Source organism: Biomphalaria glabrata, chromosome 13 (genome assembly GCF_947242115.1).
Source record: "Biomphalaria glabrata chromosome 13, xgBioGlab47.1, whole genome shotgun sequence".
NCBI lineage: Eukaryota > Metazoa > Mollusca > Gastropoda > Planorbidae > Biomphalaria > Biomphalaria glabrata.
In genome coordinates, this window is record NC_074723.1 from 26,585,417 (window position 1) to 26,602,256 (window position 16,840).

Sequence of the window (16,840 nt, forward strand, 5' to 3'; positions counted from 1 at the left end):
TTGGAACCAGTTTTCAATACAATTCACCATTTAGTGCTGAAGCTGATAATCTCCCAAGGAAATACTTCCAAGCAAATAATGACCTGAAATGGATGCCAGAAGCTGTATTTCAACACTTAAAAAAAAAAAACTTTGATGCTAAACTTTCACATTAATGGGTTCACATACATCTGTGAACAAGTATTCTCTTTTGTTTTAAAATAAACAAGAACATGTTGATGCTAACTGGTTGTAATTTGACAGCAGTCACAAGGATAAGAACTAGTAAGCTATTTCCACAGTTCTGGAACATTATGCATTATGTAAACATTTAAACTTTAACTTTACATTAAGACTTAGACAAACATAATGTTCTTACTCCGTACCAACTCAGCTTTAGGAAATATAGATCATGTGAAATACAATTAAAAAGATTGATGATTTTTTAAAAACTTGGAAAATAGTAAGAAAATAAATGCTTTTCTATTACATTTTTCTAAGGCATTTAACAAAGTTCACCACCATAAACTTTCTTAAAAATTATAATGTTTTGGCATCGCTGGTTCATTACATCAATGGATACAGGATTTTCTGATAGGAAGAGAACAAACTGTAATAATAAATGGCTCTTAATCAACACCAATAACAGTAAACTTAGGTGTACATCAAGGAACAGTTGAAGGTCCACATGATTTACCAAGTTGCATTAGTTGAGGAACCAAAGTCAGATTACATTATATTGCTATTGCTATGATGTGATGATGTATTTAGAGAGCCAGATGACAACGATATCTTGATGTTATGATGAGACTGTGTTGATCAGAAAATGTGTTTCAGGTCTTCTAACTTTGTATAGATCTCTCCTTTATAGACTATTTCTCCAACAATATCATGATGCCAGAGATACTACTTTAAAGTATAAACTCAAAAATTGAAATCTTCTTTTACATAAATACAAAGATTTAATTCTGGAAATAGGTATCACTTTAATAATAATATACACTCAACATAAATATACAATACAATTCAGTTTAAATTCTTTTACTCTAGTCCTTGCTCTCGTTAAACTGAATATATCTGTCCTTTAAATACTACCTTTTGCCCCTTTTCTAGTAACATGACAATTTCTAGTAACTTCCAAACTATTTTTACTCATAAATAATATACCACCATGACCTTGCGCTTCAGAAATACATTTAAAAAAAACTTAATGCAATAGCTTTATGTTATTTGACAAATATATAGAAGAATACAAAACAACACAAGATACAGAAATTTTACAGAGAACAATTACAGAAATCAAATTGGAGCATGTCTTTCTACTCAGAAAAATGTCAATTATTAAGATTAACAAAAAAACAAGGTTACAAAGAAAGTTTGTATGGAAACACCAACTCAAAATCTGCCCCCGAAGTGGTCTACCTAGAGTCTTCACCAGGATTCGAACATGGGACTTCTGGTTCCAAGTGCTACTATATTGGTCATTGGAGTCCAAGATATATTAAAAGTTGCTTAGTGTCCTCCTATTTGTGCTTCAAATATGGTGGCTTTTTGGGGAGTAAATTTAGGATGCTGGCCTGGTTGTGTGGTCTGCGCTCTGGACTGTTGTTTGGTAGTGTCAGTGATGCTGGGTTTCAACCTGCCTGCCACCATCCTGTGGGAGGTTTGGATTAGGGTGTAATTATCTTTAAAAAATCTGAAGGAACTTTGAAAACATGTAAAACATTTTTAACATTTTTATGAAAATATGAGAAACATGAAAAATCTTTAAATATGTAAAAACAATTATTTCATGTAACTATTACTAATTATGTATTCATTTATAGTATTCTGTTACTCTAACAGGTTAAAATAAGTGACCTTGGACTGTCAAGAATTCTAGGTGCTGGTCAGGATTATTATCAGAGCAAGTTTAGTGTGAGTCTAAAATTACCCATAGCTTGGTAAGTTTGTATTGATGCATGTTCTTAAAATTTAAATTATGTTACTGTTTTTTCAAATGTATAGTGCTTAATACATTTAAGGTGTCTTTGGAGTATTTTTCTAGGATGAATTGAAAATTAACTTCATATAAGTACATCAAAGGTTTTTAAGTTTACTTGATACATTAGGGTTACTGGAATTTTTCTTTTTGTTTGTTGAAGAGAACTGAAAACTATCATATGAAGGAGGAATTTTGTTTTTGGAAGTTATCTTGATTTTGGTTTACTTGTCTTAGTTAAGACATTTTGAACATGAATCAGAAGATATTGTTGTTTGATACATTTATATAATTTCTTATGGTCTATTTTATTTTATCTCTGTGGTGTGTCTTTTAATATTATTTTTACTTGGTATATTAAGCAGATAGAATTGAAGTAACCTCTCAATCTTGTTTTTGTTTGATGTCACATGTTACGAGGAAGATGTATACATTAATTGAATAGAAAAACTTTATGAAATCTGTTTTTCAAATATGCCAAGCACAATATTTAAAAAACAACTTGTGTATGTGACAATATTCAATAATAGGAATTTTTTCTTTACAATATTTTTAATGAGATAAAAGTAAAAATGGAAGCATGTGGCTAGGATTTGTTCAGGTATGTGATCATTTGATAGACCAATTAATACTACCAGTTTAAAAGATTTTTTTTTTGGAGAAAAATGAATGGTTGTGTGAGATGCAAGCCTGGTTTCTTTTTTGTTACCAGGCAGTGTTGTCAAGTACAGTCAAGTAGTTTGAACCTTGCTCAAAATTTGACTTTTATTTGGCTATATTTACTCTCATTAAAAGTATTCTATTTTTCACCTACCAGTTAGTCTTTTAGACCTTTGGGGCACCACACAATATGTGGACCATCTCTGTTCCTCTCTTTTCTCTCTGCCAGCATTAGAGTCATGTTCCATGGCAAGCCCCTCAATTCTTTAATATTGTTCTTGCATTGTTTGTTTTGTCTTCCATCTTACAATCTTAGCTAATTTTTTTATGCCATTGGGATTTGATTTTAGGATTTCATTATTAGTGATTTGGTATATTTTAAGGCTGTTAATATATATTAAATGCTCATTCATTAAGCATTTCTAGTTGCTAATGTATCTTTATGATTGTTCACTATATTTTCAGGTGCGCTCCAGAAAGTATTAACTTTTTAAAGTTTACCATAGCATCTGATGTGTGGTCATTTGGTGTTTTACTGTGGGAAATGTTTACTTATGGCTTTCAGCCTTGGGCAGGATTTACTGGACAACAGGTAAGTAAAGTTATATTCATAGTCATTAAAACAAAACCAAATTTCAGCTACAGCAGGATAAAGCAATAAAGTAAGGTTTCCCTATCTCACCTTGGGCATCTGTTTCTAAGACTTATAGTTAAGGAGGTTGTCATGTGGCCAGCTCAATGAAAACCGCATTTACTTCCCTCAGTGTATTTCATGTACCCATTAGATTTGGGTGCACTCAGGGGCACCTAAAAATTTGGAAACTCAAAATCTGTCTTTTCAGGCATTCCAACTCGAGACCTCGATTTAGAAACCAAGCATTTTACCTCTCTGCCACCACTGCAATGCATATCAGTAGATTCTTCAAATATTCAATATTTATATTACTTTCAGGATTTCATTTCCTGGTTAGGTCTCCAAGTAGAATGTTTTGCCGCAGGGGACATTTTGGCACGAAATGTTTTGATCACATTGTTTATATTCATTATACCGGCATTTTCTTTAAAGAAGAATGATTCATATCTATGTTTTGTATGTGTGTTTGTGTCTAATGTATTATTCATGTATAGAACAAGAGAGATTTTTAGCCGTCCCCAAAAGGGGAAAAGACGCTATTAGTTTTGTGTGGCCTGTCTGTCTGTCTGTCCATACCGTTTAGATCTCAGAAACTAGAAGAGAAAATGAAAATCGGACATCATGATATTTTAGATCATTCAAAGTTCTGATGCAGCTGCTACTTTTTTCTTTTCCTATAGTGAACATCTAATTTTAAAGTCTTTTAAAAAGGTCACAGACTTCTTCATTAATAAAACAAGCTTCATTCATAGATTCGCGCATTGTACACAAAATTTGCATCTGAGGTCACAATGGAAAAAGTATCAATGGATCATTATAAAATAGATTTTCCAATTATCAACTAACTCATGGAATAGAATACTGATTTTAATGTTGTTTTCAAAAAGAATTTTAATACGAACTTCGTTTCAATTGTAGGCCTAAGTTTAAAAAAAAAAAAACTACTTTTATAGCGCCCAATTTTCACATATCCTCATTACGCTATACACTTGACAACAATCTAAATTACAATAAATAGAGGCCAGACATAGATCTAGATTTAGATTATTGTTTGATCAAGCTAATCCAGCATCACATATCCCACAGAATGTACAACTGGATAAAGGAATATCTAAATAATAGAAAAGCCTTAGTTTGCATTCAAGGACAAAGAAGCCACACAGTGGGTATAAAAAATGGCGTCCCCCAAGGAGGAGTCCTATCCCCAACACTGTTCCTAATATTCATAAACGATCTAAATCAAAACCTACCAAGAAAAGTTAAAAGCAGCATGTATGCAGATGACCTTGCCTTAATTAGCACAGAAGAATATGTAGGAACATCGACATTTCGATTACAGGATGCTCTCGATATACTCAATAATTGGTCCAAAGACTGGGGCATGTCCATTAACACAAAAAAGACAACATATACCATATTCTCACTGTCAACAAAACAACAAACAATAAAATTAACATTAGATAAGGAAGCTTTAGAAAAAAATGACAGCCCTACATATCTAGGAGTCACCTATGACCTGAGACTAACCTGGAAAAACCAAATATATAAAACATAGAGTAAAGGCATCCAGAGACTATCCCTCTTGAAAAAATTAGCTGGTTTAAGGATAATGACAGGAGCAATCAAAACAACACCCATAAGAGCTATGGAGGAAACCACTGCCCTGATCTCTCTGGATGAAAGAAGAGAAATAAAAATCCTTTCCCAATTCACTGAATTGGAAACCTTGGAAAGGCACCCACTCAGAACAAAAATCCACAAAACTGGCACAAAAAAACGTCTCAAAAGGACCAATTTCATACAGGAATCTCTAAACCTAAAAAAGAAACACCAACTTGAAAAAATTACTCTGGAATCCTCGATACACTATAACAAATCTCCACCCTGGGACGAAAGCCCTCTTCCTACTATAAGGGACCATATTGAAAGCATAAAAAGAAAATCTGATTACAGACCAACAGAGCTCAAGGAAATAGTGAACTGTTTTCTACATACCAATTACCCTAGCAATCAGTGGATCAGAGTTTACACAGATTCCTCATCCCATAAAGCCACCACAAATGGAGGAGCTGGAATACTTATCGAATGGCCAGATGGAGGAAAACTAGAAAAATCCATTGCAACTGCAGAGCTCTCTGACAGTCACAGAGCAGAAAGGGAAGCACTAGCAATAGCTGCTACCATGCTAGCAAATCATCCAAGTTCCCCTCACAGTCAGATTGTCTTGCTAATCGATGTAAAAACAACCCTCCAAAGCTTGCAAAACTCTGATTCCTCTTATATTAAAAACCTCAGAACAGCACTTACAAAGCTCAACAACAACAGCCAAAAAATTGTTATTCAATGGATACCAGCCCATATACTACTAGAAGGAAATGAAAAAGCTGACACACTCGCCAAGAGTGGGAGAACTCACTCTCAAATAAACTCTGCACTATATCCAGAAGAAATGAAGAAATTAGTTGTAAACAAAATAAATGAGAAATGGACGAGCTCTCATCCAAATCACAAGAGGGATGACACTTACTATAAGCTATCCCGACAAGACCAACGTCTAATCTTTCGACTCAGGACCGGACACAACAGAATGCAACAACACATGCATCAGAAGCTCAAAATTGGAACCAGTGAAATCTGCCCATGTGGAGTATCACCAGAGAATGCTGACCACGTCCTCCGAAACTGCTCTCTTTACCAAGAGGCCTGTATAAGACATTGGCCCCTAATCACCCCAATAGAAAGAAAACTATATGGAGAGCTCCCTGATTTGGAAACCACTGCGCAGTTCATCTCATGTATTGGTCTAGTCATTTGAACACTCCAACATAACAATGAGAATGATGAAGAAGAAGAAGTTTGAAAAAAATTTACATTTATAATCCATTAAGAAAATAGTTTATCTACTAATAGTTTAGGAGTGCAGATTTATTTATTATGTAAGCAGTACTTTCACATCAAGAAGTGAATCTGATGTGAACAGCATAATTGCACTATAACTATAACCCAGTAGTAGGCCTACTTATCCTGATCATAATTAATATTGACCTAGATCTAGCTCTAGTAGATCTAGATTCTATTTTTAGATTTCTAGATTTAGTTAGGTCAAGATTCTAGTCAAATCTAGTCTAGATTAGGCTTTAGTTAGATTTTAGATTTATAAATAATTTAGTTCTGGATCTTTATCTAGAGTCTACTTTAGTACTTAGTCTAGACCTTAACCTAGTGTCCTAGTCTAGATTACTATGATTACTCTAGAGTCTAGAATACTCTAGATCTAGTTTCTAGACCTAGAATGCCTAGATCTAGTCTAGATTCGAGATCTAGATATATATATAAAATAAATTATATATAGATCTAGATCTACATCTAGAATCTAGATCTACATCTAGATCTAAATCTAGATTTAGATTTTAGATCTAGTTTAGACAGTTTAGATGAAGAGTCTAGACGACTCTAGATCCAGCCAGATCTAAACCAGATTCAGATCTATAACTACAGTAACTTACGTTTATCGAACAAGTTAAGCTCATTCGCCGACATTTTTTATGTTTGAATTTGTGTATCTCCGTAAAAATTAGACCTAGAAAAAAACTGATTGTATCTGTGAACTCCTCATCCATTTTTCTTAAAAAGTAGACATGTTTTAATCTATTACTACTCATAGTTAAACTTATATTTGATGTTAAAATGGGTCAGGTTGATGATTTCAAAAGCTTAAATTATCGAACACTTTTTTAGCTTTATCTTATCTTATCGAACATATTAAGAACTTATCGAACACACGAGAAGTATGGTGTTTTAAAAGTGTTATAATCTTAAAATTTTGTGAAAAGTATGGTGTTTCAAAAGTGTTATAATCTATATTCTTTTTATTTATATCATTTTCTTTTTACGCCATGTCAAGAAAGACAGATTTTTAGTCATTTTCAAATGGTTCACATCGAAGCGTAGGAATCTATCACTGATCAGCTCTGCTTAGAAACTGACGGTGCTAAGCCCAGTAACGCATTACCGTAGTACTTATTTAGGTCTAAGCTATTTTGAGACATAAGCCTAGGCCATTAATAAATTAAATCCAGATATTATTTATTTGAGGGAGAGCCTAATAAGCTTTGGTAGCCAATAGATAATCCCGCCCTCCCCAAGTCATTGCAGGACACAACAGTTTAATTGGTTGACCTAAAAACGAAACATACGGTACGCGGCCCTACGTAACTAGCCGCCGATCTAGCACGCTCAGTGTATGTAACAGCCCAAAAGTCAGTGCTAGATATTTTTCGATCTGGGCGGGGGGGGGGGGGGGGTGCTGAAAAGCTATGGTAGCTTGCAAGCTGTGTTACCTATAGATGTAGATAAATCCGCCCTCCCTAAACCGGTTCCACGACAATTTGTTCACTGACATTTCGTTCACCGACAAATCGTTCACGACTTTTCGTTCACGCGACTATTCGTTCACCAGACATTTCGTTCACCAGGCAATTCGTTCACGCGACATATCGCTCACAGACAACTTGTTCACCGACAACTTGTTCACCGACAGTTGGTTCACGACAAATCGTTCACGCGACAAATCGTTCACGCGACTATTTGTTCACGGCACGGACAAATTGTTCACAGACAAATCGTTCACTGGATAGTAACATAGCGTTAATTTTATATATTTTCGTTGCGTGTTTAATTTATTTAGCCTACATTAAAACTTTTGTAGCTATTATTTCCAAATGCAAAAAATTTCTAGAGATCAGGTCAAATCCGAGATTATTAAATTTCGTTGTTGTTGTTGTTGTTAATATTTTGTTAATGAGGACAGTATGTGATAAAAATTATACTTAAAATAAAAAAAATAAAAAAGAGATCTTACAAGCTAGCTGAAAAATGTAAACGGGCCCTCACTTTACTATAGGTAACATTTTTACTTTCACCTTTAATATACCTTTACACCCCCCTCTTTTTGTTTTGTTCATCTACCTGGAATCTACCCATTCATCTGGATACTCTAGTTAACACCTAGTGGAGTGCTAGACAGACTAGCTCCTCTGGAAGTAATAAAACTTTATCGGACATTGCCTATACACATGTTCAATCTGTTAACATTGAAAATATCTACTAGACACTATAGTATAGTACTTTCCATCAAGTTTAAAAGAAGTTTTATTTTATTTTTATTTTAGTTAACTTGTTTCTATATGTGACCACCCATTGGTAGACTAATTTGATTGCTTGGACTTCAATAACAATTTTATTGAAACAATTTTATTTTGTTGTATTGCGATAAATTATAATTTTTTGATAGGGAACCAAAATATTTCCTAGTGTTGTACATGTAATTAGTTGTTTTTTTTTCTGAGATGTCTTAATTGATAAGTATTAACCTTAGATCTGTATCTAGTACGTGACGTTCAGAGTTGAACAGTGAAACCATATATTGTACCAAATCTAGTACCATTGTTAAAAAGCTAAATTATCTCTCTGAGCTAGTCAGGAAAACCAGCGACTTGGCAGAATGCATGACGCGTAGGACGTAATCATCTTCTTTTTGAAGAAACGTCTGTATTATATAAGATAAGATTTGTTTTTGTTATAAAGATATCAATAAAATTGGTATGTTAATTAAACATCTGGACCGCTATTAAGAAGATAAGCAAATATGGGTAGGTCGAACAAGACTACATGATGGACATGAGTGTGAAAGAAGGCCTACAAGTTGAAAGTAAAAATGTTACCTAGAGTAAAGTGAGGACCCATTTAAATGTTTCAGCTTGCTTGTAAGATCTCTTTTTTCTTTTCAGTATAATTTTTTATCACATAGGGCCTACTGTCCTCGTTAACAAAATATTAACAACAAACAAACGATCTCTAGCAATTTTTTGTTTTTGGAAATATCCAGTGAACGATTTGTCTGTGAACGAATTGATAGTGAACGATTTGTCGCGTGGACGATTTGTCGTGAACCAACTGTCGGTGAACAAGTTGTCGGTGAACAAGTTGTCTGTGAGCGAATAGTCCGTGAGCGAATAGTCGCGTGAACGAAATGTCTGGTGAACGAAATGTCTGGTGAACGAATAGTCGCGTGAACGAAAAGTCGTGAACGATTTGTCGGTGAACGAAATGTCAGTGAACGAATTGTCGTGTCCCCCCCTAAACCACCTGGTTAACCAAAAAAAAAAAAAAACGTATTTTAGAGCACGCTTAGTATTTGTCACACACACACACACAAACAACATATCTATATATACTACGTATCTATCATGCCTAGTGTTTGTGACCTAATTAGCGGCTTGACCGTAGGTACTCGACTGATGGCTCCTCCCCCTTTCCCCTCAACAGTGTTCTTACTACAACTTGAACAATGTTTTGGGGCTGTGTTGATGGCCTGGTTTACACCTGTGTGTTACGCTATCACTGACCATTTTTTTTTTTTGTTGTGTGTTAGTCTGGTGGCTGCGTTTGGATTGAGTCTTGAAATTTACGTTGTTACTTTGCACTGAAAAAGTGTGAATGTTGGAGAGTGGAAGCGCGGGTAAGGGGGTGTAGGCAGAATAGGAGAGTGGTTAAATGCGTTATTGTTATTATTTTGTGTATTTGTGATGTTTCAAAGGAGTGTCTTTGTAGCGCATTATGAGCTTTATCATACTTTATGGCAAATATATATATAAATATTTTATAGACTCGGCGCCACACGTCTAGATCGAGAAGCACAACTGACTCTATGTATTTGAGGCTGACGTCACATTCTAATGGTCGATCAATTATTGATGATCTCTGGATACAGTGTCTTGACTGTTTCTCTCCCCCACCCCCCGACCTTTTTTTTTTTTTTTACCTGCCCAAGACATTTTTATTTCAAAATACCATATCTGCATTCTATACCTCCCCCTTTGCCCTTTCGTTTTATTAATATCTCTTCACATCAAGCACATGCGCTAGGTATTGGTATTTATAACACATAATTCAGAAGTTAATAGAATGGGGCAGATTCAGAAAAAGATCTGAAAAAGAAACAACAACTGAATACATTCCACAACTGAATACATTCCACTCTGTTTCTTCTTATGGTCTTCTATTGTGCAGTTCGCATCAAGCTATAATATATAATATATGTGTCATAAAATCAAGCTTTAAAAATGGGTACAATTAGTGCATATCGATGTAAATCTATTTACTTAAAAAAATATAGCACATTTACGGTAAACCACAAATAGCTGATACAAATTGTAACATATGATTAATTTATATCTGTACTTTGCATTACATTATTTTAAAAAATAACAATTAAAAAATATATAATTTAAATATTTTGTCTTCTTTGGGTTATATCCCTTTGATGTTTATTTTTAACATTAAAATGGCGTTCGATATCTTACGAAGCTGAGATTGCTTATATAAAAACTGCTATTATCGAACACCCCCTTTTTAAACCTCAATTTTCATGTTTAGGTAACAAAGGACACTTTCAAATAAATAGTTGTAAATATTTCTCAGCCTAATTAGAAGCGTATTATATAGTTTTTTTGAGCTGAAGCATCATTAGCATTAAAAAATACCCTTAACCCGAGACTCACTCCACTCTTCCCAAGAGTTCAAAAAATGTGAAATTTTTATACCAATATTACCAATGCACTTTGAATATAAGTAAAAAAATGATCCTCGGGTGAAAATGAAACTAATTATAACTTAACTATCAAGAAATGGACGATGCACAATAAGAATGGACTAGTTTCTTTATAATCATCGAAATAAAGGAGAATTTTAAAAAATACAATGGGGTGTTCGATAAGTACCTTAAAACGAAGGTGTTCGATAGATGTAAGTTACTCTAGATTCCTATTCTATCTCTAGTCATCAAGTCTGAATTTTAGCTCTAACTTTTAGGTTTAGTTCTTGATTCTAGAGTAGTTTATGCTATTCGGGCACCTATAGGCCCAAATTTGAAAGTTTGACTTTGAGAGCGCATTATTTTACAATGGTTTGACATAGAAAATAAAATGACGTTACAAAATCTTCTTTAGTTAAAGGAGAATAAGGATGACTACTTATATTTGTTCCCCTAACCTATATTTGTTATTATATTTAAGGTCAAAGAGGCTGTGTGTTTTCATTTAATTCGGACACATTTGACCCACATTATTTGATTCCGGACACCATAATTTATTTCGGACAGTCTCTATATTTAGTCATCAATAAACTCAGATTTTAATTCTATATTAACATTATTTAAATTTTAAGATCCCCAGGCATAGCCCCTCACATGAAATCATTACGATGTTTTCAAACTATGCATAAATACGAACACAAAAAATAAAAATATGAACACACTTATTCTACCAAAATTAGGTCACTGGGATAGTGATTTCTGCACCGACTTTTAGACTTATTTTATGTTTGTTTATTTTATGTGTGTTGAATGTTTGGGGTTTGCATGATTAGATGTGTGTTGAATGCTTGTGTTTTTTTTTGTTTATTAATTTAATAAATTTCTAATACAGATGATCTTTTGTAGTATAGTAGGCCCCTACAGGTTACGATAGCCATTCTTGCCTAACTGAATCCTCTATATTCTCTCTATATAAATCTAGATCTATCTAGTAGGTCTAGATCTTAGCATTTAACTTCATTCAATGTACTAAGCTCACTCCAAACATTTGCCCATTTATTCTCTATTAAAAAAAAACATCAACAAACGAACAAATATAATATATAAATATAAGATCATTTTTATTGATGTCCAAAACTGGCTGTCCGAAATAAATTTTGGTAAGAAAATCGTTATTTAATTCGGACACTGTATTAATTTTTTTTTGTATGGAATTAGAAAACTTGGCTTATGAATCAAATAAATTAGCTCCAAAAACAGGATAAATATTGCTGGGCTCATTAGTATAGACTTAGCCAATCAAAAAATACAGTCTTAACTCTAGGAAGAGGTAAAGTCATCCGGGTAACATAGGAAAAAAACAACAACCTGACTAACAAATTTGAAATTGGTTTTTCTTACATAAAAAGACAGCTAAATGGAAGGAAATTGGGTCAGAATCATTGGAAAATGGACAAGCACATTATACAGCGTGCTAGTTTTATAATACATATTAAAATAATTATTTAATGACCACAGAAAACAGCGAATGTCAGAATTCATGTAATGTCCGAATTAAATAAACTACTATAGTTCTATCTAGATCATGGGCGTAGCCAGGATTTTTTTCAGGGGGGGTTTGGGGGGGTGGATTTTTTTGACGTCAAGCTGTTTCCATAAAAATTTGTCACTGGTAATGTCTGAAGCCTCTTCCCACCTGCCATGAGGACCTCAATGAATGAGTGGCGTCAAATTGTACTAGGATATCATTGCAACTCTTTTTATGATTAATTCATTTTGTCGGAGAACATGTCCCGCAAACCTCATGCGTCGTTCTCTCACAATCTTACTAAAGGGTCGACTCCCAGTTCGGCATAGGATTTCCTTGATTTAAACCCCATCTCTATAACTGACTCCTAAAATCTGTGTTAACCATCTTTGTTGAGCCACATTTAGTGTTTTTCAATTTCGGCAGATGACTATTCACTGCAGTTTATTAAGGGAGCACTGGTAAAAATGTGTAACCTCTCTTGAATACGCTCTTGGAATTAAGTGACTGTAGTTTGCTTAGGATTTTATATCGAAGTAGAGAAGTTTTATCGTCAAAATCATCTGTTGGAGGTTTTCCACCTCAAAATGCTCTGTAGGGGGATCTTAAACTCAAAACCATCTGGAGGGGTTTTAAACTTTAAAAAAACGCCATCTGTAGAAGAGGGGTTTAAACTCAAAATTGATGGTTTCTCTTGCGTGAGATCTGACAGAACGGCTGAGTCTAAGAAGAAGAAAGGTGGAGGGCTTTGTGTGTACATCAACCTCAAATACTGTACCAACTACACGGTTAAAAAGAGAATGTGCTGTCCGGATCTAGAACTACTGGCGCTTTCATTGAGACCTTTTTATTTGCCACGAGACTTTGGGGTTATTTACATTGTCCTGGTTTATGTTCCGCCTACAGCCAAAACGGAAGTTGCAGCTGCAATAATCGCTGACGTAGTGCATGAGTTTCAGACAAGGTCACCGGACGCACCAGTAGTTATACTGGGTGATTTTAATAAATGCACCTTGAAGGTTGACCTACCCACCTTCTATCAACACATTTCATGTCCGACAAGAGAAAACAGAACTCTGGACTTATGTTATTGTAACATCAAAGGAGCATTCACATCTCGTGAAAAGCCACCACTAGGATCATCGGACCACAAAACAATACAACTGCTGCCTACTTACCGTACAAAACTTAAAGAAGGAAAAATCATTCAAAAAAACGTACAAGAATGGACTCAAGACAATATTCTCAAACTACAGGGATGTCTAGACTGCACTGACTGGAATTTGTTCAAAGAGACCACTTCAAATCTGGAAGAATGGGTCGACGCAGTGACAAATTACATCAAATTCTGTGAAAACATGTGTGTCAGTACTAAGAGCATCAAGATATACCCCAACAATAAACCATGGGTCACTGCAAAAATAAAACGGGAAATAATCAAAAAGAAAAGAGCATTTATGAGTGGCGATGGACAGACAAGGAAAATTGCTCAACGAAATCTCAACGTCGTTCTTGAGGAAGGGAGGAGAAACTACCGCACCAAGCTGGAAGACTCAATTAATACAAGTGACATGAGACAGGCATGGGACATCATGAACAAAATGGCAGGAGCACAAGTCAAATTTAAAAATAATCTTGCTACAAGAGACGAAAAAACATTGGCCAACGAGTTAAATGATTTCTATTGTCGCTTCGACACGAAAGATTTTAATTATCTAAGACTCAAAGCCCTTGAGGATGTCAATGTTAACAACTGCTTAGAATTAGCGATTACTAAAGAGCAAGTTTGTAACATTTTCAAAAACGTCAACCCAATGAAAGCTGGTGGGCCTGATGGAATAAAAGGGCGAATCTTAAAAGAATGTGCTGAACAACTAGCTGAACCTTTCCAAGATATTTTTTCTACTTCATTACTAAACCATGAGATACCACCTGTGTGGAAGTCATCTATAATTGTACCTGTGCCAAAGGTTTCCAAACCGAAGGAAATGAATGACTATAGACCTGTTTCACTTACTTCCATTGTGTCTAAATGTTTAGAAAAATTGGTTAAAATGTTTCTTCTGAATGATCTTTGTAATAAGTTAGACCCTTTACAATTTGCTTACCAAAAGGGTAAAGGTGTAGACGATGCCATCCTAAATATTTTAAACTGTGTCTACAAACATCTGGACTTACCGAACACTTATGTAAGATTGCTCTTTATGGATTTCTCATCAGCTTTTAACACTATACAACTTCATTTACTCATTGAAAAGATGAAAGCGTTGCAGATTAGTCCATACATAATACTATGGGCTAATGAATTTTTGACCCAGAGAGCTCAGAGGGTTAGGGTAAACAATGTTATATCTAATGAACGCATAGTTAACACAGGGGCGCCCCAGGGGGCTGTAACATCGCCATTGTGGTTCATTTTGTACACCAATGATTTTCAATCCGATAGTTCTTGTTGCTCCTTCACAAAATTCGCTGATGATGCGGCTCTTCTTGCCCAGCTCTCAGAGAGCTCAGACGTAAATGAGTATTTCAAAGAACTAGAACACATTGAGGAATACTGTAAAGATAATTTTTTATTATTAAATGTAAAAAAAACCAAAGAAATAATAATCGATTTTCGTAGGGACAAGAAGGGAAATGATATTGTTTCTGTAGCTGGAGAGACTATTGAAATTGTGCAAACCTTTAAATACCTTGGTACTATCCTAGACAATAAACTAAATTTTACTGCAAATACTGATTATATGTGCAAAAAAGGGCAGCAAAGATTACGACTACTAAGAAAACTGTCCTCGTTTAATGTTAGCGAAAAGGCCTTGGCTATGTTTTATCACGCTCACATCTGCAATATTTTAAGTTTCAATATCACTGCCTGGTATGGCAATCTGAGCATTAAAAATAGGAATAAACTTTATAGAATCCTAAATGCTGCTGGTAAAATCATTGGCAAAAAACAAACCCCATTTGGTCAGTTGTTTGAGACAAACATCTATAAAAAAGCTAACAAGATCCTCGAAATAAAGAATCACCCTTTGTGTCAGGATTTTGTGATTTTACCATCACAAAAGAGATACAAGACACCGATAGCAAAGACAAACAGACACAAACACTCTTTTGTTCCCCTGGCAATCAAATCATTAAATAAGAACAATCTGGTATAAACTTTGTCACATGTAAATTATGAGTGAGTCTGGTGTGAATGTACACTTTGGTTTCTTATAGTTATAATGTTTTTTGTTTGGTGTAATGCACAAATTGTAAGACAAATTTCCTTACGGATAATAAAGATTATTATTATTATTATTATTATTAAGAGGTATTTTTTAGCATCAAACCCCTCTGAATGGGGGTTTAAACTTTAAAAAAACGCCATCTGTAGAAGAGGGGTTTAAACTCAAAACCCCCGATTGGATTAGCTACGCTCAAATAATTTTAGTTTGTAATTTTCTTTTTCTTTTATATTGAAGAGGTATTTTTTAGCATCAGACCCCTCTGAATGGGGGTTTAAACTCAAAACCCCTTTTGGCAATGCTTATAGCATTTTGAGTGCGTAATTTGCTTTTTTTCTTACACTGAAGATGTATTTTTTAGCCTCAAACCCCCCTGGTGGGGGGTTTAAACTAAAAAACCCTTTGGCTACGCTCATAGATTTTAGAGTGAGTAATTTGCTTTTATTTATATTGAAGAGGTACTTTTTAGCTTCAAACTCCACTGAAGGGGAGTTTAAACTCAAAACCCCTTTGACTACACTCATAACATTTTGAGTGTATAATTTGCTTTGTTTTTATTATTAAAGAGGTATTTTTTACCTTCAAACCCTGCTGAAGTGGGGTTTAAACTCAAAACTAAGTAAAAACCCATTTAGCTACACTCATAACATTTTGAGTGCGAAATAGCTTTTTTTTATATTGAAGAGGGGGTTTATCGTAAATTTTGGAGGGAGTTTCAAAATCTCCCTTAACTGTGCTCTTGGAATTAGGGGATTTTCGTTCGCATTTTTTTGTTTTGTTTTATAGAAGAGGGGGAGTTAGCTGCAAAAACCCCAAGTAGGGGGTTTAAAACTCAAAACCCCTAGTAAGGGGTTTTAAACTCAAAACCCCTGGTAGGGGTTTTTAAACTCGAACCCCCCTGGTAGGGGGTTTTAAACTCAAAACCCCATTGAATGTGCTGGGGCAAGTGATGGTTTAGTATTAAAATCTCCGACCCCCCCCCACACACACACTCACACACACACAAAAAGGGGGGGGGGATTTCATTTCGGCGGCCCCCCCCCCCCCCCCCCCCCCCCGGCTACGACCATGATCTAGATTATTCTAGATTGTCTAGATCAAGAACTAGTGAATAACTAGTCTAGAGATCCAGTCTAGATGTAGATTATTCAAATTATTATAGAACTAGATTTTAGATCTAGGCTACATTATCAAAAATATTATCATATCTAGAACTAGTCAAGAAATCTAGATC

General features: G+C 34.8%; 1 protein-coding gene across 1 annotated transcript in view; it reads left to right on the plus strand.

Annotated features, from left to right (window-relative positions):
- LOC106061634 (uncharacterized) overlaps positions 1-16,840 on the plus strand; it is a 139,471-nt gene that overhangs the window by 87,254 nt on the left and 35,377 nt on the right. The window contains exons 7-8 of the mRNA XM_056007392.1: positions 1,825-1,922; positions 3,086-3,212. Of these exons, the coding sequence (XP_055863367.1) occupies positions 1,825-1,922; positions 3,086-3,212 (225 nt within the window). The remainder of the gene's footprint in view (positions 1-1,824; positions 1,923-3,085; positions 3,213-16,840) is intronic.